Source organism: Cynocephalus volans, chromosome 12 (assembly GCF_027409185.1).
Source record: "Cynocephalus volans isolate mCynVol1 chromosome 12, mCynVol1.pri, whole genome shotgun sequence".
NCBI classification, from domain to species: domain Eukaryota; kingdom Metazoa; phylum Chordata; class Mammalia; order Dermoptera; family Cynocephalidae; genus Cynocephalus; species Cynocephalus volans.
This window is the reverse complement of record NC_084471.1, coordinates 65,981,076-66,004,691: the sequence shown is the minus strand read 5'-3', so window position 1 is coordinate 66,004,691 and position 23,616 is coordinate 65,981,076. Positions and strand designations below refer to the sequence as shown.

The following is a 23,616-nucleotide window of genomic DNA, read 5'->3' as shown; positions in this document are numbered from 1 at the left end:
GTCTTTTTCGTGACCGGTACTCAGCCAGTGAGTGCACCGGCCATTCCTATATAGGATCCGAACCCACGGCGGGAGTGTTGCTGCGCTCCCAGCACCGCACCCTCCCGAGTGCGCCACGAGCTCGGCCCCTAAACTGATATTCTTCATTGGTTCTGCAGCTCACCCGTCTGGGTCCTTCCTCAGTAACCCCAGCTTGACTCAGTTTAGGCTTCTGTGATTTTTGTGGAAGGAGGACACCCAGAAGCGCATGTTCCAGATTAGGAGTCAGGATTCCTGGGCCCTGGAATTGGGTTGCATATAAGGGTATCAATCTGTCTACCCCAGGTGTGGTTCTTTTTGTCCTTGTTTGAATCTCTTCAGATTTCACTTGGTTCTCTCAAACCATGGACTTGGGAGTAGGGAGGAGACAGCATGCAGCCATAGTGCTCATGTCTTCATGACTCTCACATTCCATCCCAAGTGCCACCACAGTGCCCGCCGCCCCACCCCGCAAGTAGACAATAAATATCTCATGAATAATAAATGTCTCATCACTTTTCTTCCTAAGCTTTGGGGGAAAGGGAGAGTACAGATTCCTGGGTCTCTACCCCCTGATCAGGGGTCTCTGGACTCTCAGTCCTGCAGGCATCTCCTGTCCTCAACCAGGAAGTTAGAAAGGAAACACAGAGAACCAGCGTCACCTGGTGGCTACAGATTCTTTAAGGATATGTGTGAGCCTGCACACAGTGACAGGATGTTGGTCATGCTGGAGGAAAGGAATGGTCTTCCACTAGCCCCTGAGCCTTCTTAATTAGGATCTTTGTTCTTATGCTTTCATAAGCTAGGATGACAAGAGCAGGGGAAATGAGGGCCTGGGACCCAGGTGAATTAGCCCCAATAAGCGAGATCCTGCTAGGGCAGGTGGAACCCTTGTCTGCCTTTGCCTCAGCTAAGCTCAGTTCCATTTCCACAGAGCAAGGGGTCCTTCTCCATGACAATTCCCTTTGCACAGGGCAAAGGCCAGGGATCTGGACTCACTGGAGTGGATATCAAAGCTAGGTCACAAAACTTTTTTGAGCTAAATAAATCTGTTTGTGGGGATGGGGAATCCTGGCAGCAGTAGTCAGGGGCAGGGGCTGAGAAGTTAAACAAAAAGGCAAGCTAATCTTCCTAAACCACCTTACATGTTTTATAACCTGGAAAATCCTCAGCTGAAGGCTATGTCCCAGGCCAGCTGCTTCCTGCCCCTGCTCTGACCTAGGTCCCTCTAAATTTTCAGCTATTATGTTCCAGCTCCAAACCAATGCTGGGCTTTTTCCTTCTTCCCCAGAGACCACACCTGAACATTAAAAGATAAAATTCATTTATTAATAATTTAATAATGCCGCTTAGGAAGCTTAAGGCTGAAACATTGATCAAGGAAAGGAGAAACTTGGTTTGGGAAGATAGGGAGAGGTTGTCTGTGAAAATGCCCACAGTTCTTTTTTCACTTGTTCTCAAATCAGCTGGCTACTTTGGCTGGGGAGGAGACAGTCCTGTATTCTGGTGACTGGGGACACAGTTCTAACGGAGCCTATGGAAACTCTGGGGCCCTCGTTTTAAGAGGGAGCCATATGCTTGGCGGAACTGGCGGTTCATGGCTGCATAGAGCACAGGATTGATGCAACCATTGAGCCAGGTGAGGTTGGCAGCAAGCATGTGGACAACTCGGGGGGCCTGAACCCTGGCATCCAGGATGTTGAGCAGCAAGAATGGGATGTAGCTCAGGGCAAAGCAAAGGAACACGGCAAAACACATCCGAGTCACCTTTCCAAACTCTGATGGAGAGTCCTGAGCTCTTCGGGCTCCTTTAGTTGGCCGGGACTTGGCTTCTGGAGGGCTTTTCTCTTCCATCTGCTTAGTTACCTCACTGTTGCTCTGGTCCCCCACTTCTGATGAGTCCCCTTCGAGGGTCTGGGTGGTGGCAGCACTGACTGTCTCAGAAGAAATCCCCTCACTGGGCCTTCCCGATGCTAGCCCATTGTCCAGCTCCTGGAAACGCCCAGGAATAGCCTCATCTTTTCCAGCCACATGGTTGGAGTGGACACTTGCCTGTTGCAGCTTGTATTGGTCCAGCGCCTGTGCTGCTCGCTTCACGTGGCGGTGGATGAGACAATAGAAAATGCCAACACTGCTGAGCCCAAGCACAAAGTAGATGCCCATAAGGATGGTGGTGTAAGGCCGGCCTCGGATGCGGTCAAAGCTGCAGGTGCAGACTACAGGAACCAAGATATAGACAGGCCAGAGAGGGGCAAAGCTGGCCATACCTACAACCCAGGTGCCCACCAGTGCCAGCACTATCCCCTTGGCACTGAAAACTCGGGGAAAGAGTTTAGGGTGGGCAATGAGGAGGTAGCGTCCCAGTGCAATCAGGCAGAGGGTGAGGATGGAGACAGAGTTAGAAGTAAAAAGCAGGAGCCCAAACACTCTGCAGAAGGTGGCACCGGTACGCCAGTGCAGGTGGAGGTAAGTGTCCACAGAGAAGGGCTGGAGAAGGGTGCAGTAGAGCAGATCGGCCAGTGTGAGGTTGGCGATGAGCAGGTTGAAGTGGGTACGGAGCTTGGGCTGGATGGCCAAGGCCAGCAGGGTAAGCACATTGCCCACGGTGCCTGTCACAGCCACCACCACCCCCCAGCTAACTGCAACATAACGATAGCCCAGCACAGACTCATGGTAGCAGGAGAAGCTGGCGTCAGAGGTGTTCCACATGATGCAGGCTGAAGAGGCAGGGGGTGGAAGAGGAAGAGGAAGTCAGAACCTGGCCTTCAACTTAGATTTCTTGAACAGCTACGGGCCCCTGGACACCTGAACTGCTCCTGGAGCTTACCTTAATTCATTATCCTCCTGAACCATTCCCAGGCCTCTTTACCTCAAGATCCTCAGCTCTCTCCTTAGGTTCTCAGTCCTTTCCCAGTCTCAAAGATTTTCCCAGATTCTTATCTAAATATCTCTTAGTCTGTGTCTGCCCCCAATCCCCAGGCCTCTTCTTCTCCTTCCTTTTTTTTTTTTTTTTTTTTTTTTGCAGCTGGCCAGTACGGGGATCCAAACCCTTGACCTTGGTGTTATAACGCCACACTCTAACCAATTAAGGTAACTGGCCAGCCCTCTGGCCTCTTCAGTGTCTGTCCAGATGCTGTCAGTAAACCCAGTGCCCTCCAACTTTTTAAATTCTTTTTTTTTTTTTTAAAAGATGACCGGTAAGGGGATCTTAACCCTCGACTTGGTGTTGTCAGCACCACGCTCAGCCAGTGAGCGAACCGGCCATCCGTATATGGGATCCGAACCCGGGGCCTTGGTGTTATCAGCACCGCACTCTCCCGAGTGAGCCACGGGCCGGCCCCTAACTTTTTAAATTCTTTCCCTACCCCCAAAGACTACCCAGGAATCCCTCTCTGTATTCAGGGAGCTGCTATAATTCTCTCTGCTCCTCTCCTCTATAACACATATATAGGCTTCAGTTTTTTCTGTTACCAGCTGGGAGATAAGGAGACTGAGAAAAAAAAAACACTCATAACAAAAGCAGTCACCTGAGTCTCCCAGCCTTCAATTTTCTATTCAATGGAAGAAGTCCAGCTTACCCAAAGAGCAGTCCTTTCTGGTGGGCAGTGAGGCTTCAAGTAGAAGCTATTCTGTGTTTCCTATTATACTAGACTGAGAGAATAAGAAACTCCCCAGTTGCCTAACCTCAGTCACTTCCTTCCCAACTGCTAGTCCTACTTGTTTTACTTCGGCTAGTGAAATGTGGGCTTCTCTGTTGAAATTCCCCTCTACTTACTCCAGAGCTGTCTCACTCCTTTCTCAAACCCGAGCTCTGTTTCCTTCCCCTCTTTGCATGGCAGGACATTTATAAGATAATTGCCGAGAATTGTTGGGACATGGAGACAGATCATCAGAACATCTGGGTCACTTCTCAAGGGGCCAGAAGCCTTGAGTTTGTTTTGGGGGAGCACTGCCTTTCTTCTCTCCCGAGCTTGGAGATGGTCCCATATAGTGGTTAGAGGGTCCCATATGACACCTTAGCACATCTGAGAAAAGGAGTCAGATGAAGAAAGATAGGAAATGAGACATCCAGTACTCTGGCTTTGTTCCCCACAGGGGCTCAAACTCCTGTTCAATCATTCATTCATTCATCTATTCATTCAACAGATCTGTATTGAATGCCTACTATGCCTCAGGCTCTAAGCTAGATGCTGGGGATATGAGAATGTCTGATAAATGGCCTTCTGCATGATCTAATGGGGGAGACAGATCCATAAATATACAAATACTTAACTGGTTCCCTAAAGCAAGGGTCAGCAAACTTTGGCCTATGGGCCAGATCTGGCCTGCCATCTGTTTTTTTTTTTTTTTTTTAATTTTTAAAGATGACCGGTAAGGGGATCTTTTTTTTTTTTTTTTTTTTTTTTCCCGTGACCGGCGCTCAGCCAGTGAGTGCACCGGTCAGTCCTATGTAGGATCTGAACCCGCGGCGGGAGCGTTGCCGCGCTCCCAGCGCAGCACTCTACCGAGTGCGCCACGGGCTCGGCCCAACGGTAAGGGGATCTTAACCCTTGACTTGGTGTTGTCAGCACCACACTCACCCAGTGAGCAACCGGCCATCCCTATATGGGATCCGAACCCATGGCCTTGGTGTTATCAGCACCACACTCTCCCGAGTGAGCCATGGGCCGGCCCCCCCAAAAAGTTTACATTTTAAATGGTTATAAAAGTACCTATGTAATATTATCAATTTTGCCCTTGGTCAGCATAGTTTAAAATATTACTATAAGGCTCTTTAAGAAAAAGTTGCTGAAGCTTGCTCTGATATAAAGTATATGAGGGTCTCAGAGAAAAGAAGGAAGCTAGTAATGAGGAGGTCAGGAAAAGGTTCACGAAGAAATACCTGAGAGGCATTTTGAGTGATGCACAGGAGTTTTTTGGGAAGATAGGTGGAAGGATATTCTACACAAAGGGAATATCATGCACAAAAGCACAGAGGTTTAGGTAGAAGTCAATAAGGGGTGTGAAGCAGAGAGCAACAGAAAAGAGTGTGGAGAGGTGAGCAGGAGTGGGATCAAGGAGGCCCTTGTGTATCATGCTAAGGAGCTGGGGTTTTATGCTGAAGATGCTGGGGAGATTTACACTCATAGCTGTGAGTAAGGAGTGAAGGCATGCAGGCCAGAAATGAGAGAGACCAGTAAAGAGGTACCTGTTAACACAAGAGGCAGATAGAGCCTGAGTCAGGGCCGGGCCACCTGTGCAATCGCACAAGGCCCCACACTCTAAAGGGTCTGGTGCTTGGTTTCATGCTCTTCAGTCACTGTCTTGAAATTCTTAATACTTTTTGAACAAGAGGTCCTGCTTTTTCATTTTTCAGTGGGCCCCACAAATTATGTAGCCAGTCCTGACTAGGGCAGTCATTGTGGGAATGGAGAACAATGATCAGTGTCTACACAACGTTTAGTGGTTCATTGGATGAAGGATTAGGAAAAGGGAGAAACTGGGATGACTCCCCATTTTCCAGATGGATGATGGTGCTCTTAATAAGACAGGGAATGTGAGAGGAGCAGGCTTAGGGAAAGGGGTATAAAATGAAATTGGTTTTAAAGGAGCAGGTTTAAGGTACCTGTGGGGCAAGCTAGTATCCCAGCCTCTCTAACCCCAATTTCTTCCAGATCCCATCTCCCTCCCCACACACAACTCAGTCCTGTCTTTCTCCACCCACTTTCCTATAGGACCATTCTTGCCCCTCATCCTTCTGGATCTTCAGTCTGTGCCTTTATTTGAGCTAGATTGACCTCAAAAAACAAACAAACAAACAAACAAAAAAACCCCCGAAAAACCAGAAAACAAAAATCCCTCCTTGTTGGGTTCCATTTCTGAACCCACAGTGAACCTTCACCCCCAACTTCACATTTGACAAACCCAGGAAGTCCCTATTCCCCTCTCCTTCCTCTTTAACACTCATCTTCTCACTTTCTCTCTTTTCTTCTGCAATACTGGGAAGTGCATATAGAGGGGGAAATGAGGAAAGAAGACACAAATCAGGAGGACTCCACATACGTGCTGTGTTTTTGTTTGGGCTTTTTTTTTGTTTGACCTTCCTTCCATCTAGTAGGGCCAGGGAGAGAGGGTCACTGTGTAACTGGCTGCTCTTGGGATTGTGTGGTTGAACTGAATTCTGAGGCTGTTGAAGAGGCCCCTTCCCCCACACAACATGTGAGAGGCAGCTGAGTACAGTGTGCTTCTCTGTCTCCCAGACCATTTAGGGAGCCAGATGAGAAGTGTTTTAGCATAGCTGTTAATGGCATAGTCCCAGCTCTTCAGCGTTGGATACGTGAGGTCTTAATGAATCTTTAAAAGACTCAAACCTGTTCATTTTTTATTCACCCAAACCTGCTCATTTTGCAGATGGGGACACTGAGATCCAGAGAGGGCAAGGACTAAACCAAGATCACTGTTTATATGGGGTCGAGCAGAGCCTTGAGTTCAGATCCCCAGTCCCCGCCACACTTCTCCCTCTGTCTTGCGTCTCGCTGGCGTGGATTTCCCACCAGAGACAAAAAAGACTAGATTTCTTTCTTTGTCTGAGACTGGGTCTAGACCCTTTTCCTTAGAATCGCGAGACACATCATAGGAGCTGCTTAGCATAAGGGACTCCTTTTCCGTGTCATTGGTGCCGCCTGGTGGAGTTGAGAAGAATTCTCAACAGCCGCAGCTGCAGTCCCAGACCCGGACTCGAAATGATTCCCCCCGCCAAGTTTACACGAGCTGGGCTGGAATGGGGGTGGGTGGCATGGGGAGCCTCTGCTAGCTTTGCACAAGCCTCGTGTCTTGTCTACCCCCACCCCTGTTTTCCCGTCCACCTCCTCCTTCTGGCCCCCTTTCCCGTGCGCCGGTCCCCCTTAACATACAGATTACAGATACATCTCCCGATCAAATTTCTCCCAAAACAGTGGGCAAAGACGGAGCCTGAGTCTGCGGGGCGAAGGGCAGAACGAATTCAGACTTTATTGTCAGGGAGAGGGAAAAGGGGAGGAACGTGGGTGGGGGGCCGGGGTTGCTACATTGTCAAGCAGAAAAAGTTGATGGGGAGGGGAAGGCCAGTGGGGGCTGGTCCCCCTCCCGGGTCAGCGGCTGGAAAGGCTGACGACACGGAAACTACATGTGGGATTGGGGGTGTGTGTGTCACGCCCCCGCCCGAGTTGTGCTGTGGAGGTGGCTGGTGGAAGAGGACAGCCATGAGGTCTAGGAGCTGGGACGGGGAAGGCTACAGAATCGGCACATCCTGCGGAAAGGGGAGGGCCGGGGCGAGGCTTCTATTGCTTTTTGCTCACAGTTTTGCGGAAGGCGAGGCGGGGGTGGGCTTGGACTGGACACCCCTTGCCCCCCTCGGTACCCCTAGGGCTATGGGTGCTGGTGAAAAGAATGGAACCCGGACTGGGGAGGAAGAAGGCGAGGGAAGGATCTATGGGGGCATCTCCTTGGTCCCACCCAGTGCCAGAGATGCCCCCCAAGTGCTGCCCCCTGCGATGGGCCTATCTAGACCTGGGGCTGGGGCATGGTGCGGGGCGGGCACAGTGAGGTTGCAGGCGGTAAAACCAAAGTGCTTATGAGGGACCCAGGATCCCGCCTGCTCCCCTCCCCCTGCGGAGGACGGGGGTGTTCACGGAAGCGCTTCAGTTTGGGGTAGGGGGCCGGAGTCCCAGAGTCCGCTTATTGCCGAGAAAATCCATTTCTGCCCCCTGGACCCCGACCATGGCTTGTGAACCCCGTTTTGTGCTAGGTTTGAGGGGGAAGGGCTGGATGGACATGGCTTTTGGGAGGGGGGGGTGTCTCCAAGGGGGCTCGGGGGTGAGACGGCCCCCCCTTTTCTAGGGGAGAAGGAAGGGCAGGGGGCGGGGTTCCCTGAGATCTGGGGTGTTCCCCCCTTTCTGAAGCCCCCCTCCCCCATAACCCCTCCCCATTCCTGGAACCCCGTATCTCGGGGTGGGGGGTAAGGAGAGATCATTCAGGGAGTGCCGGGAGGAAGGGCGGGCTGGGAGCCCGGAGGCCTGGGTCCCGGCTTGGGGAAGGGGGGCAGGTGGAACGGGAGGGGTTCAGGGTTGAGGTCAGTAGGGGGAGAAGAGGATGGGTCCGTGCGCAGTTCGGATGGGTCCGGGGGCCGGGTGGAGCAGGGGGTGGGTAATCGGCGGTCCCTGGAGAAGAGGTGCGGCTGGAGCCGGGCGCAGGGACAGCGGGGAGCCTGCTGCCGCTGCCATCACCGCAGCCACCGCCAGGGGGCTGGGGAGTAGGCCGCCAGCCAGGGACTTGGGCAGCTCCTTGGAGAAAGTCAGCGTGCCCTGAAGTGCGCAGAGAGGCGAGGAGAGAGAGAGAGAGAGAGAGAGATTAGTCATCCGATGGTCCCGCAAACCTCACCTCTCCCCGGGCTCGGCCTGCGTCCCTCTCCTCTCCTCGCCCAGGTGCTCTCATTGCCGAATTCCCCAGCGCCCAGGCCTTACCGCCAGCTCCGCGGTGCCCCTAGGCTTCTTGTGACGGCTCAGTAGTGGGTTGGGCTTCCCGGCCACTCCGTCTCGGTGCCGCCGGCTGGAGATGTGCTGCGGGGGCGAGTACATAGGGGGCTGTGAGCCTCCAGAAGAGAAGCAACCGCTAAGCAGCATGGCCATTTGGCCGATAATCTAGCTCCAAGCACCGGGCCCTGCCCCCTTCTTTTTTTTTTTTTTTTTTTTTTGTCGTTTTTTCGTGACCGGCACTCAGCCAGTGAGTGCACCGGTCATTCCTATATAGGATCCGAACCCGCGGCGGGAGCGTCGCCGCGCTCCCAGCGCAGCACTCTACCAAGTGCGCCACGGGCTCGGCCCCTTGCCCCCTTCTTTAGCAAGGTGGGGGGAAGACCTTGAAGAAGGCCCTTTGCCCGCGCCCCCTTTTCTCTGCGGAGCAGGTGGAGCTCCCTAGAATCCTGGAAAGGGTGTCCTACCTGTTTCAGTTGGACCTCCGAGTTGACCTTGACATTGCAGATCTCACAGTGGAAAGTTCGGTCCTGTGCCGGAGCCTCTGGTTCCCCGGGGGTGGGAGGTCCCAGGCGAGGGTAAGCTTTGATGGGCCCCAGCCCACTTCGGGCTTCCAGAATTGTCTTGTGCTTAGTACCTGGGGCCCACAGAAGGTAGGAGGTAAGGGGCGGAGGAAAAATTCTCCAGGCCTACTGGGCCTCAAATACCCACATTCCCTCCTGGATTGTGTGAAGGGACAAGTGTGGGGTTTTTTCAATCCCCTTGGTACCCTTCCAAACACAAGGTGGTTCAGGGGAAAGTCAGAGGTAAAAGTAGTAAGGTGGAGGTGAGCTGAAGAGGTAAGGGGCTAAGAAATGGGAGAGATGACTGGAGAAGGAGATAGGCTAGTAGGTCTTTTTTGTTGTTGTTAAAAATGACCAGTAAGGGGATCTTAACCCTTGACTTGGTGTTGTCAGCACCATGCTCTCCCAAGTGAGCCACAGGCCGGCCCTAGGCTAGTAGGTCTTAGAGGGTTCAGGGATGTCTGGAAGCCAGAAGAGTCAGGATGCAGGGGGCAAGCATAGGCTGAGGACAAGAGTGTGGGTAGGGGCAGGGGAGTCCATACCTTTGTTATGAGCTTCAAGCTGAGACAGGGAGTTCACAGCCACCTTGCACAGAGCACAGTACAGCAGCCGCTTGGCTTTCTCCTCCTCTTCCTTGCTACCCCCAGGCAGGGAAGCTGGAGCTGGAGTCCCCCCTTCACCCTTGGTTGTACCCCAAGCAGTCTCCGGAATGCTGGGAGGGGATGGGGAGCCAGGCTGTTTCTCTGGGGATCCTGGGGCTGGACCCAGACCATTCTCCATGGAAACTGTTGTTGGGGGAGAAACATGGGGGTCACCCTAGAGGGCTCTTGGAGAAGACTGTTCATGTGGAGGAGACTCACCCGCATTTCCTGGAGGGCAAGGGCCCAAGAATCCCCACCCTGTGACAACATGCATGCTCTCATGCCTTGGGCCACAGCCAGATGTGGTCCAGCTGCGGCAGGCTGGGTGTGAGACTACAATGCCTGGCTCATTCCTCATAAGCTGGGAATAGTCAAAGGGTCCAGCTTCACCAGTCAACTTTCAGGGTGAAGCTGGCAGTCAGCCCAGTGAGGGGGAGAGGCATGGAACAAGGATTCACCCCTCAGTGGCCTGCCAGCCAGTCTGGGCTTCCTGCCAGGACAGCCCCGTCCCAGAGTCCTGCCCAGCTCCTGAGGAGGCACACTAAAAAGCCCTAGGAAGGGGAAGAGGCAAAGTGAGGAAAGGTTGGGAGAGACAGATGCAGACAGGGCAACAGGGCAACAGAAGCAGCAGAACCGGAGAGGGAAGAAACAGGGATGCAGGGTGCTCTATAATTCATGGCTCGATTAAAGATGCACGGGCCCCAGGCCTCAGTGCTAGGTCTGGCCTCTGTACAGGGGAAACTCTAGTGCTCCCATTCTTGCTCCAGCAGCCGATCCAGTTTCCTGGTCATGGGGAGGCTGGCAGTGGGGGTGGGGAGCTTGTGGGAGGGGAACTCTTGACCCCCGCAGATATCTATTTGTTTGTCCATCCTATGATCCTTCTTATTTCTCTTATTTATTTCTGATACTTCTACCTCCATTCCAATCCAGACAGCACACCCACAACTGCATCTGGAAGGACTTCATGGTTTACGAAAGCAGGGAAGGTATAGTTATCCTGCCCTGTATCCTCAGAGAGATATTGCAGAAACTAAATGAGGTAATATGTGTAAAGCACCCCAAACAGTGCTATTTAAGAAATGTTAGCTATCACCATCATTATCATTCTTATCATCATTATCATCCTCCCCATTTTACAGAGACGTTCACAAACTAACCAAAGTGATCAGGATAAGAAGCAGCCAGAGCACAATTAGAACTCAGCTCCCCCATTCACCCACTTGCCCACCCACTCATCTGTGTATCCCTGAGGGTGGTTCCATGTGTGTCTGGTGTGTGTATGTGTGTGTGTGTGGTGCGTCTGGTGAGAGTGGGGGCCTGGTTCCCAAGCTGGTGGTGCAGTTGCTTGTTTCTCATTCTACTTAGGGTGGGGCAGGAAGGACAGGCAAGGACAAGGAGAAAAATGGGGATATTAGGTCTCTCTGTAATTAGCCATGACTGACATCTGATGTGGTAATCCCAGGATGGGGGTGGCTCCTATCTTCCTGTCCCGATATTCCCTCTTCCCAGTTTCTTGGCTGGAAGTACGGCTGAGGATGGCTAACAGCCACGAGGGAAAAAGAATCTTAGAGCTGCTTTTCACAAACCTGGAAAAGACCTCAAAGATCTTAATGTCTCACTCCGCTATTTCCCAGAAAAGAAAACCCTGGTCTACCCAATCTCATCCAGGGAGTTGCCCTGGTTTCTTGGACGCTCGGTCTTCCCTGAGGGAAGCCCCCATAGGGCAAGCACTCAGATATACTGATTCCCTCCCCTGCCCCTCTCTCTCTTCAACATGAAGGGCACTCTCTCTGGATTTGATGGTTCCCTTTTTGTTGGGGAAGTCTGCCAGGTGGCCTCACCCTAGCCCCTCTCTGAGTCACTGGGTGGTAGGGAGGACAGACAGTTGGGACTCTGTTGAACAGAGCTGTGGTGGGGGTGGGGGTGACAGGATGGAAATTTTACATCACTGTGCTTGGCTCCAGGACTCACCTTGGGTGGGGGTGGGGACTGAGAAAGAGAGAGATGGAAGCAGAGAAGAGAGTTCTGGGAAATGAGGAGAAAACAGAGAAGGAAGAAATCAGTTGAAGAATGTGGGGGGATTCAGACACACCTGGATGGGGGGCTATGCCATCCCCATTTTGGGGGCTGCTGCCTGGGGGAGCTGAGTCTCCAGGTTCCCGGACACCAGACTCCCTGCCTCGGGTCTTGGCGGCCTCGATGCCTTTGACTCGTCGGGCGTGGCGATTACCCTTGTAGTGCGCCTCAGCCTGGCTCTTTAAGGATGGAGAAAGAAAATGGAACTGAGATCACCTTTCATCTGACAGATCACCCCACAGAGCTCCTTCATGTCCTGGGGTGGTCTCAGCAGGTGGCAGTGAATGTCTCCCTATACCAGTGAGATGTAAAGCCCCATGCCAATAAGTCCTGGTTATTCCTGGTACTCAGACTAGCTTCTCAAGCTTGAGCCTCTGGGAACCTGGATCCCCACTTAGCCCAGACTCTACCCTACCACCACACCTCAGGGCCTGGATGCTGACTCAGGTCTCCCACCTAGTCCTGGGGTGAAGGGAGGGGGACCCCAAACCTATGGCAGAATCTTTTTTTTTTTTTGTCTTTTTTGTGACCGGTAAGGGGATCGCAACCCTTGGCTTGGTGTCGTCCGCACCGTGCTCAGCCAGTGAGTGCACCGGCCATCCCCCTACAGGATCCGAACCTGCGGCGGGAGCGTTGCTGCGCTCCCAGCGCAGCACTCTCCCAAGTGCGCCACAGGGTCAGCCCCCTATGGCAGAATCTTAATCTGGGAGGGGCCTAGCCATCCAGCCAGTTGGGATGCTCTTAGACCCTAGGTCTTATGTGCCTGAGTCCCCTGTCCCCAGGACCCAGCCTTTGCTGCTTTCAACCTCATGATGAGAGTCCCCGGATCTCTTAGGCCTGGGCTCTATCCTGACCACTCCCCCGTGGGTCTCATTTTCCCTGAAGCCTCTGTGGATACCCTGAAGAACCCTGGCCCCAAGCCCAGCTCTGGAAACAGAGACAGCAGCAGAGACAGCTGTCAAAACAGAGCCACTTGATGGGGGAGGGAAAGGGAAGGCAAAATGAGGGGAGGGCTGTCTGCTATTGGCTCCCCACCCCTCCAGTCTTTTACCCTCCACCAGTGAGTGGAGCCAGGGTTGGTAGAGAAGATGCCTGGGGTCCAAGGTAAAAGAGAGGCCTCATGCTGGCTCCACCTCCCCACCCCCTACTCCACTTCCATGTGCACCCCCTGCTAAGAATGTACAGTCCTGGAAGCACAGGTCACCCAGACAGGGAGGGGTAGAAATAAAAGGTGTGGATAGGCAGGAATAGATGATTGACAGCCCAGGCGTAGGGCAGTGGTATGCAGAGTCGTGTGTGTGTGTGTGTGTGTGTGTGTGTGTGTTGGATAGAGAAACAGAACATGCTTTTATTTTCCCCTACTCAGCAGAATAAGCCTCTGCTGTTTTTCTCCAAAAGATTTCAGAGCCTGCACCCCACAAAGTCCCATCTAGACCCTCACAGAGGTCCCAGTGGAGCCTCAGAGAGAGGAAATCTGGGAGGCCAGACACCTGAGTTCTGAGTTTTTGGTGGCTTCTCCTCATGGGAAAGTCCCATGGGAGGTTAGTGGGGGCCAGGACTTGTGCGTGATTTGGAGGGAGGAAAACAGAAATGGAAGAGAGCGGGAAGTGGGTGGGCCAGGGGAGAGTTTAGCAGAAGCCAAAGAAGAGACAGGCTCAGTGAGGAAGCCAATGACCTAATTAGCCCTGTACCCAAGGACCAATGGGCAAGAGGCCACACTCTCACTCAGACACTGATGGCCACCCATGTTCCAAGAAGCTCTGAGCCAGGGATGTCCCAGTCCCCAAGGGAGGGAGGGGTCAGCCTTAGAGGATGGGCCAACTAATGTCAAAATACACAGCAACCTCTTGTCCCTCTCAAGTGCCTTCCACCAGCTCCTACCCCTCCTGCAGTATCCCCATTTCATGCTTTATACATAATATCCCCTTAATTCCTGCCCGTCATCCAGAGCTCCTAGACTCTGCTCTCCCTCAAGGTTCCCTGGCTGCCCCTGCCCCACCCATTGGGTGGGTGAGCAATCAGACTTCTTACCTGAGAATTGAAGCGGATCTGACACACATTACAGGAAATGACGGGCCTCTTGGTCTTGAGCAAGGGTCCCCCAAAAGTGTGAGAGAGCACAGCCTTCTGCACAGGGTCCATCTGTGGAGGCAGGCTGGGGTGAGCCGGTAACCCCAGCACAATGTCATGTTCATCATCCCCCGACTGGCAGTAGCTGGGTTGAACCAAGTTCCCTGGAGCCTCCTCCCATCCCTCAATATGCCCAAGGACTCTGAGCCTCAGTCCCCTCATTATCTCCCATCTCAATCTTTACAGCACTGGAAGGGACCTGATAGATCAATTGGTCTAATGCTCTCATTTTGCAGAAACTAGAAGTGGCTTTCCCAAGGTCACGCTATGAGTTAATAGCAGAGCTGGAACTTGAACCTGGACTCCTACTTTGGTCCATCATACCATAAAGATCTAACTCTGTCACTCTGACCTATCTCCTACAGCTAGGCTGATCCACCAGAGGCCCACTGACATCCTAGATCATAGCATCCTAGATCATAGGACCTTCAAAGCATCCTAGATCATAGGACCTTCAGCTGAAGCCTTTGAACCCTTTTGGCCCCTACTCTGGGATAAGTCTGTCTGCCAAACCCAGCCTCTGGTTCCTGAAGACAGATGTTCTCAGCTTCCCATCTCTGGGTTCCAGGTTGCCCTAACACTCACTCTCTGGACCTTTTTAAGGCAGCAGCTTCTAGAGGGAATAAAAGAACTTAGGAGAGAGTAGGTGGCTCTAGCAAATAATGGGGAAGAAGTGGGGGGACTTAAACAGCTGGTCTGGTCTGAGGCAGCCAAGGAATCTTCTGAACCCTCTCTCTATGATCAACAGGGCTTCTGGGGCAGGGCTGTGGGGCTGGGCGTGATTAGGAACCATCTCTGCCCCCACCCTAGGTCAGCAGATGTCTTTGCATTCTCCTGCCAAGAGTTCCCATGAGGAGGGGAGAGAATGGGAGTTTCTCTGAGGCCTTCTGCTATCAGGGGATGAAGCCAGGGGCTTACAGGCATGAAAACTGCCTCCCTGAACAGCTCTCCTCCCTTCTGGCCCCTAGGCGGCCAGGGAGAGGCAAGACTGGAATGCAGCTGAGGCTGAGGAGGATTGGTTGATGGCTGGGACCTTTCCTTAGAACTGGACCGAATTAGGGCTGAGACTTTATCTTCCCGATGGAGGGATCAAGTAAAAAAAGTGTTGCTAGGGACTTGGGGGTCCTTAGTTTCTCAGCTTAGTCCCTCCCTGTGGCTAGTCCTTCAGGGTTTCCAATGACACTGGTGAGAGATGAAACATGAAGCAGGGGGAAGGCGGTCAGAGTCTGGAAAGCCCAGACATCCTGACTCTCCTCTTCCTCTCCCTGGCTGGTAGTCTCACTGGCTGGTTGGAATTAATGTCAGGAAAGGCCCATCTTTGTGAAATGGGCAGTGGCCTCACCCACTCTGCCCCCATTTTGGTAGTGCTGGGGGCAGGATAATTGACCACGTTCAGATAATTGATCTGACTGACAAGTGTCAATCTCTCGGCCCACCCTTGGCTGGAAGCAGCCCTCTCAGGGGCTCACTTTTCATCTCCCATCAGCTTCCTGGAAGCCTCAGTCACATCCAAGGAAAAGCCAAAGAAAAGAATGGGTGTGTCTGTGTGTGTTAGGCAGGCTGTGATCAATCTGTGCATGGGTGGGGTGTGAACGAGTGTCATGTACTGTGTGTATATCATTTATGTATCAACATTTCTGTGTTGGGAGATTTGCTGACACCACGAATGGTCAGGTTGTGTAATCTTCAGCTGTGTGTTTATCTGTGTGAATGTATGATGTGTTCGGCAAAAAGACAGACCAAGTTGGAGACAAGCTTTAATCAGAAAGGGGAAACAGATTGCTGCTCTCAGCTTCCAGTCTCCAGGCCTCAGTCCTCCCTGTTCAGAGACCCCCAACACTCTGACCCAGGGTTCTCCTAACCCCTGGACTTGCTCATATGCTGGGTGAGGAATGGGAATTCAGCCCAAACAGAAACCCAATCTGGGCCAGGAAACCTAAGTCGGATGAAAACAGTAGGGAGAGAGGAGTGGGATGAAAAGGGGAGAGCTGGTTCTGTTTATGCCCCACTCCATCTCCCCAGCCTGCTCCTCAGAGGGGCTGAGTACCCAGAATCCTGAGAATGACTTGTGGACTAACCATCTTGATATCCCTCCCCTGAGAAAGGTGTCTGCCCCACCTGGGTCGTCCACCAGGGTGAAAACCTTAACTCTCGCACAACCCCTCCCCAGGTTAGGTCCATAAACACAAACTAGGGGTGAAGGTGGGGGGTGGGGAAGAGGGCAGCAACGGTGTCAGGAGGGTCCTTCCCACCCTCTTCTCCAGGAACTGAGGAGACACCAGGCTGAAGGTGAGGGCTCCTGGGCCCAATCCCTGTGCAGATGGAATGTGAGTCACTTAAGTGCTGCTCCAGGCCAAGGTCAGGAGGCCCCAGTGACCTAGATGAGGGCTCCCTGGGGAGGGTGGAGGTCCACATCTCCCAGAGCCCATTTCACTCCAGAGCCCCTTCCCCAGGATGTTGGCCTAGACACTGCCTAGAAAGGTCCACAAAACAGTCCCCTCCCACCTGCCCTCCAATAGAATGCATGAAGGGGAATTGCTCCCTGAAGCTGGGGCAAAATGAATCAGGAAGGGCGAGGGGGAGGGAAGGGGGAAACCAGATCAGGAACACAGGGTAGGGGGTGGGAGGCTATGATTATATTTCCTTCCATTGCTCTTTATCTGATGGCACCCCTGCCCCTTGTCTGACCACTCCACTTCCCCACCCTTAAAATAAAGGCAAAAGGGAGAGGGGGTGTAATCTCAGGGATAGGAAGACCTGAGGGACAGAAAGGACTGAGATAGGAAACAGAGGGAGCTAGGGGGTGTCTAAAGAGCAGGTGGAAGCTGGTGGGGGAAGGGATGCTGGGAAGAGGCCAGGGCTGGACCAGAGGAATCTGAGCAGCGTGGTAATTTGGGGGTAGGAGTAGGACTTCACGGGAAGTCTGAGGACTGGGGGACTTTAAGAATCTGGGAAGCAGAGGCTAGTTTCTAGCATGGTGGCAGTAGTCTGGGGGCTCCAGCTGGGAGCCAGAGATTGGCTGGGGCCGCGCCGGTGTGGGGGATGGGCCAGATAACCCGAGGACCAGGCGAACCGAGAGGTATCCAGCCCCGCAGGGGCGGTCGGGGACGGGGTGGGGGTGGGGGGGCGCTGCGGCAGCCGCGGGAGCCAGGGAGAGAGGAGGGGCCGGGTGGCTTACCCTGCGGGACCCTGGGGGCCGCGGCTCCATGGCCCAGGTGGCGGACCCGGGCAGGGGGGCCGAGCCTGGCCAGGCCGGGCAGGCCGGGGACGCGCCGCTCGTTGCCCCGGCGGCTTGGGGCTGTGCTGCCGGCCCGGCCGGGAGAAGGGTAGGAGGTGCCGGCTGGGTCCAGAGCCCGCCCCGGAGGCGGGGCCGAGGGCGGGGGCGGGGACAAAGCGCTTGAGAGGACTGAAGGTGGGCTAGGGCGAAAAGAGGAGAGGAGGGGATGACAGCTCAGACACTCCTCCCAGGAAGACCTTGTTCTAGCGAGGGGCCACTCGGCTCGGGGGCGGGTCACTGACCAGATGACCTCGGCTGCCTCCTCTGGGGTTCCTTCTTGGGCCCAGTGTCCCCCCCAGTCTTTTGAAGGACCCTGTTTGTCTAGTTAGGACATTTCCACTTTCTTTCACCCCCTCCGCCCTGACCCTCGCTTCTCTGCTGACAACCTTTCTTCCGAGTCCGCAGACGACCATGCCTCAGCTCCCTCTGCACAAGACCCCTGTGCTTCTACTTTTTACAAGTCACCTCCCCCACTAAGGATGGGAAACGGTGCAGGTCCCCAGGTGTCAGGCGCTGCTCTCTCAGAGAGCCCTCCGAACGGTGGGTCTGGAGGCGCTCAGGGAAGAAGCGACTTCAGACTGGGAACATCGCTCCTAACCTCTCCCCACCTCCTCCCCTCGCCCGCCACCTGCGGGAAAACCAAATTCCCTAAGAGCCTACGCTTCGTGCACTTGCTGCCCTCTGGCGGTCATGTAGGGGCAGTACTGGGGGCGAGCGGCAAGAGGGCAAAGCAGCCCACTCCCCTGGACACCTCGTCTTCTCTGGACAGGTCCTGGGATTCCACTCTCATCTCTGGGTCTCATCCCCTCCTATTCCATCTACGGCAGAGAGATGAGTGAAGTAAGGGACTGGATCTAGACAGAGGATGGCTTTGGGAGACAGTGAGGGACATCCAAGGGCAGAGGGAAGCAGTAGAGTGAGTGGGAGGAGAAAGAGGGGAGACAGTGATGCAGGGAGGGGTCTAAGGGGTAGGAACTGCCCAAAGAGGAGAGAGAGATGGAGGTGCCAGTCCACCGCAGGGAGAGACGCCGCCACGTATAATAAACCATCACCAGCACCCAATGTGGATCGAGTCCTTGGAATGTGCCAGCTTCTGTACTGTACTCTTTGCATGGATTATCTAATTTAATCTTCACAACCACTATTTGAAGTAAGTACTATTATTATCTTCATTTTATAGATGAGGGAACTGAGGTTTAGAGAGGTTAAGTAATTTGCCCAAGGTCATAAGCTAGTAAGTGGCTGAACTGGGATTTGAATTTAAACCTGGGCAGCCTGACTCCAAAGCCATGTACTTAACTGCAGCATAGTACTTCCAAAGGCCCGTCTGCAGCTTTTCTGCAGTCCTCATTCCCCTGCAGAATTTGACACTACTGATGCAGCCTGCCACACTCTCTCCCTTGGCTTCTCCAACTCTATGGGAATGTATTTCCCTCCCCACACCCTCCAGTGGCACCTCCATTTCCTTTGCTGGAGCCTCCTCCTGTTCCCACTGCCTAATTCTGCTTATTCCCCAAGGCTGAGGCCTTGACCATCCTACCTTTCTCTTTCTACTCCTTCCTTAAATAAAAATAATGGTAACAATAATAGCAATAACACAATAATCATAACAGCTAACACTGAGCACTTACTTCATTTGCATTATGATTACGTAATATGAATCTTGTAACCTTTTGAGTTGGTACTATTACTATCCCATTGCACAGCTAGTAAAATTGAGATTCAGAATGGTTAAATAACGTGCTTAAGGTCACACAGCCAGTACTTTGAAACACCAATTCAAGTCCTGACAGTCAGGTGCAAAGTTGGTGCTGTTCAGCACCCTGCTGCATTCTCCATGCTTATTCATGCTGACGGCTTTAAATATCTCCCTACAGGCAGAGGAGCCATGAACCCTGTGGGGATCAGAAACCCTGGATTATCCACATAAATTGACTAAGTAGCTTTGTGACCTTGGACAAGTCACTTAGCCTCTCTGGGCTTGGGTTTCTTCATCTATAAAGCGGGGACAATGATGGGGGTTGCTGAGACCTGAAGGTGAGGGGAAGTCAGGTATTTAGATGGCGGAGAAAGTATTCTTTGAACCTTATACTCCAGTCACACCCAATCAATTGTACTTTCTCAAATGCTCTTTTCTAGCTCTTGTTCATTCTAGTTGCTTCAGTCTGAAGTGTTCTTTAAGGCCACTTTTTAAATCCTACTAATAATTCTTCAAAGCCCAAATCATGTCACTTGCTCCAGGTTAAATCCCTTTTTCCTCTTCTGTCTTTTTTCCTGCTTAACTCTGGTTGGCCCCTCAGGCACCACCACATCCAGTAAGTCTTTCTTGACACCCCGTTGGTCTCCCATGCAAGCTAAATGCCTCTGACACAGCTCTTCTCACACTATAGGGTAACTGTTAACTTGTTATCTTTCCTACTGAACTGTGAGCTCCCCAAGGCAGGGACTGAGTTTTGTTTCCCTGATGGGAGGCACAGTGCCCAACACATAGTAGGTGCTCAAAAACATTTTTCTTTTTTGGTTAAACTGAACCTTTGTTAGTGTCTCTGTTGCAATATTTATAACCTTCCCTCTGTTTTGCTGTATGCATGTCTATCTTTCTCTCCCAAATATAAGGTCCTTCAAGATGGGACTGTCTCATATTTACCCTCCTGTCTCCATTACATCTAGAACAGTGCCTTGCTTATAGTCAGTACTCAATTTTCTCATCTGTAAAATGAGGATAATAACCCCAGCTACCCAATGGGATTGCTGTAAAAGTTGAGATATGAAAAACACCGTAAACTTCAATGCACAATGCAAATGTTGGTTTAGGTTCTCTGGGAGGAGTTTGAGGAGAAACAGCTGTGGTATAAAGAGAACTCTATTTGGAGTAAGATGCTATGGGTTCATATCATACCTTAGCCACATACTGTGTCAACTTATATAAATAACTAAACCTTCTGAGACTTAGTTTCTGTCTTCCCATTTGTCAAACAGGAATAATGATGTCTACCTTGCTGGGCTGGTGTGAGGGTTAAGTGAGATTGTATGTAGAAACATCTGCTGCAGTGCCTGGTGCACAGTCAATGCTCAGTGCATGTTTGTGACTAAATATGGTTTGATGGTGGGTTATTCGAGTCAAATAAAGCTGATTTCCATCAAACCTTTAGCTCCAGCCCACTCCAGTGCAGGCTTCAAATTCTAACTGTCTATACACCATTCACTGTGTCCTAAAGTGAGTTCTGTACCCTCACCCCAGGCCAGCTTCTTCCTCTAACCCCCTGCCTCTCAATGGTGACCTCTTCCTCCCAGTCCCAGAGGCCTGAGCCCTGGAGTCATCTGTGACTCATGCCTTCTCTTCTCCTTTCACCCCCAAACACCAGTTGGTCACCATGGCCTGTCAATATTTCCTTGGAAATACCTCCACTATCCTCCTTTCCTCTCCACTCACATTGCGACTGCCACCAGCCCAGTCTGGCCCTCGAGGCTGCCCTGCAGGCCCCCATTGCTGGGACAGCCTCCTGATTGGCCACCTGCCTCCAGCCTCTGCTCCCTTCCATTCAGCTGCCCTCCTCACCTTCCTCAAACATCGCTCTTACCAAGTCACTCTCCCACTCAAGAATGGACAGTGGCTTCCAATTGCAAATTGTTTTAAATCTAGACAACTTTGCCAGCCCTCCCAACCCTATGCCAGTACTCTTACTACTCAGCTGTGGGCTCCAGAGATCTGGAACTTACAAACAGGCATGTTTATCTTCCTGCTTATTCCCTCCTTCTGGATTCAGCACCTACTCCTCTCTCACCTCCCCACAGTCACTACCAGCAATTTGAGTCTCATTACTTTTCTAGATGGTAGGCCGATTTACTAGAGGACTAAGTGAGATAATTCATATAAAACACTTAGCCCAGTGTCTGGCCCATAGCAATATCTCAGCAAATATTAGCTATTATTACTGTTGTTAATAGTGTAACAGATAGCCAGCAATACTTGTAATTGTCTAGAAGTAAGGAAGAAGATGTCATAAGAAGAGATAAGGAATTAGATATAGGAGGAGAAGAAGGAAGGGGTGGGTTTGAGGGAGGGAAGGGGTTGGGGTCACAAAAGGGTAGGGAAGGCAGGCGGGCTGCTACTCACGGTGCTGTAGTTGCTGAAGAGGCCCAGGGTAGGGGCTGGCTCCAGTGGGAAGGGCAGGATCTGCTTGAGGTCCAGTGGCGGCTGCATTATGGGGGGCTGCCGGAGCAGAGGGAGGGGCCCTGCCCGGCTCAGGCTGCCTGAAGTGCAGAAAAAACGTTCTGTGAGGTAGGAAGATTGAAGCTTGGGAACCCCAGCCAAGCCTGTCAGTCCCACTGGACCCCCACACTTAGAAGTGTGACCTGCACACACATATACACTTCCTCTGCTGGCTCTGGAGCAATGGAGCACAATACCCTATGGGCCTGGGGGAGGGTGCAGACCTGTCCTTCCCTTCTGGGTGGTTTTCACTTCCCCCTTCTCCAGCCTCCCTCCCCTAAGACCTTTAGACACTTTACAAACCCAAACCCGGCAGGCTGACTGCTGGACCATCAGGACTCCAAGCTCCCCGCCACTCCCTTATTCTTCTGGTTTTTCTTTTCCCTAGAGGATCCTAAAGTTTGCTATCACCCCAGGGAGAACAGAGTCAAGTGAGTGATTTATCCCATTTCCCAGAGGGGAATACTGAGGCCTGGATTTGGAGGAGGCTACTGAATCTTTGCTCCCTAGTTATGATTTTGTTTCAATCATAATTTTTAATTAACTGTCAACATCACTGGGGGCAGGTAGCAGGTGGGTGGCATTTGCTCTGGGAGGTGGACCACCTAGGTTGTTCTCAGAGCCCCTTCTCCCAACATTTCTCAGTCTTCCCCTATGCTCCTTTGTCTCACCAGGAGTGCTCAGCTCCAGCTTTGCAGGAGGAACCAAGACCCAGTCTCTGGGAGGGGAATGCCTGGGTTTGACCCCAAGGGGAAATGAAAGTCCAGGCCAGTTATTCAACCACCTTCCCCTGAAACCTTCTTCTCTTTCCCCCAGAGTCATGGGAGGAGTTCCACCAGGCTCCAAAGGGGCAGCCCAAAGGCCTTCAGGACATTGTGGGCTTCCAGTGGCCTCGCTTCCTTCTGTGACCCTGCTGTCCACCATCTGGGGAGCTCTGGCTGCCCTCTACTGCTCCAGCAACCCTCTGATGGCAACAGGGGTTCCCAGGAACAAAGGCAAACCCAGGAGGCTGCATGCTTGGCCCCTTCGTCCTCCCTTGACCTTACTAGGGCAGAGGGTCCCCAGGATCCTTTCCTGTTCCCACCGTAGAGATTGCGCCTTTTCATACCTTTGGTTTCTGGTGCCTGTTGCCCCCAGGCAGTGGCCTGGCCCTGGCCCCCCAGGGGCCTGGGCCTGACAGCGTCCCCTTCCCTTGGTTCTGCCCTCTGCCCCCTCCCTTGCCAGCCCCCTCCCCCCCAGCCCAGTCAGTAGAATCAGCCAATCAGAGTCCTGGAAAAGTGGGGCAGAGGGGAGGGCGGGGGAGCAGGGATTAGGGGAATCTGAGGCGAGAGGGAGGGGGTGGGGAGGGCTCAGGCACAGCTGGGGGCAGGGAGCTGGTCCAGAAAGGTCTGGAGGGGTCTGTGTCTTCCACCCAAAGCCAAGACTGAGTGGCCAGGGTGCCTGAGGCAGAAAGGGGTCCAGGCTACTGGGAGGTTGGGTTTCAGAATCCTAAGGGCTGAAGGAGAGGGTAGGATGCTTGGCTTTGGCCCTTGAGCAGCTGGGGGTGTGCATGCTTTGTGTCCATTTCCTCCTCTGCCACCTCCTGGGTTGGGATGGAGTGGGGAGAGGAGAGACATAGAGAGACAGACAGACAGACAAAAGTCAGTGAGAGACACTGAGATAGAGTGACAGAAGTAGAAATAGGTAACTGAGAAAAGGAACAGAGACATTGAGAGAAAAGGATAGAAAACAATGGAGAGATGGAAGAGAGTGAAATGAGATATAAAAACAGAGTGACACTGCTGAAAAGCTGGACACGGCCGGAGATGAGGGTTGAAATACCAAAACACAGAGAACAGACAAAGCAAGGAAGGTGAAAGAGAAGAGAGAGGCACAGACAGACTGATGGAGCAGCTTGACCATCTCCCTTTCCTGGACTGTCCCCTCATAACCTCTCCCCTCTGTGCCCCACCCCCCCTTGCTGCCTGGCACATAAGGCCAGGGCAGCCCTAACGAGCCCCAGGCGGCATTAGGAATGGTGACAGAAACCTGAGCCCTCCCAGAGTCCCCAGCACCCAGCACCCACCCCAGCAGTTGGTTTTGGGTTGGCAATTGCCCTGCCCCAGAGCACCAGAGACTGCAGCTTGGCTCCTTGACCCTTTCCTTGGTTCTAGACTCTCTAGGCTCCCACTCCTCAAAGCCATCTTAGAGGAGAGAGCTGAGTTCCAGA

General features: G+C 52.7%; 2 protein-coding genes across 5 annotated transcripts; both read right to left on the bottom strand.

Moving 5' to 3' along the window:
• Positions 1-1,542: 1,542 nt before the first annotated feature.
• On the bottom strand, positions 1,543-2,727 carry GPR84 (G protein-coupled receptor 84). The gene has a single exon (XM_063115675.1). It carries the CDS (start codon positions 2,725-2,727, stop codon positions 1,543-1,545), a length of 1,185 nt encoding a protein of 394 aa, XP_062971745.1.
• A 4,259-nt stretch (positions 2,728-6,986) lies between these two features.
• ZNF385A (zinc finger protein 385A) lies at positions 6,987-22,613 on the bottom strand. Of its 4 annotated transcripts, XM_063075070.1 has the most exons (9): positions 21,312-21,396; positions 17,946-18,012; positions 17,096-17,334; positions 13,819-13,942; positions 11,804-11,966; positions 9,613-9,855; positions 8,975-9,144; positions 8,499-8,594; positions 6,987-8,339 (listed from the first exon to the last, which is right to left on the bottom strand). In XM_063075070.1, the coding sequence occupies exons 2-9, from the start codon at positions 17,982-17,984 to the stop codon at positions 8,109-8,111; spliced, it is 1,305 nt and encodes a 434-aa protein (XP_062931140.1). In that variant the 5' UTR covers positions 17,985-18,012; positions 21,312-21,396; the 3' UTR covers positions 6,987-8,108. The 4 variants fall into 4 exon arrangements, with proteins under 4 accessions (XP_062931140.1, XP_062931143.1, XP_062931142.1 ...); XM_063075073.1 differs by lacking the exons at positions 17,096-17,334; positions 17,946-18,012 and adding an exon at positions 22,516-22,613 and having other exon boundaries at positions 13,819-13,929; positions 21,312-21,448; XM_063075072.1 differs by lacking the exons at positions 13,819-13,942; positions 17,096-17,334; positions 17,946-18,012 and adding an exon at positions 22,516-22,597 and having other exon boundaries at positions 21,312-21,448.
• Positions 22,614-23,616: the final 1,003 nt, after the last annotated feature.

Excerpts from the sequence above, each read along its gene's own strand:
- GPR84 (XM_063115675.1), bottom strand. The coding sequence starts at position 2,727 with ATGTGGAACACCTCTGACGCCAGCTTCTCCTGCTACCATGAGTCTGTG.
- ZNF385A (XM_063075070.1), bottom strand. The coding sequence starts at position 17,984 with ATGAGAGTGGAATCCCAGGACCTGTCCAGAGAAGACGAG. Across the intron at positions 9,145-9,612 it reads GCTTGAAGCTCATAACAAAG|GTACTAAGCACAAGACAATT; the intron begins GTATGGACTCCC and ends TGTGGGCCCCAG. Across the intron at positions 8,595-8,974 it reads CGGAGGTCCAACTGAAACAG|CACATCTCCAGCCGGCGGCA; the intron begins GTAGGACACCCT and ends TCGCCCCCGCAG.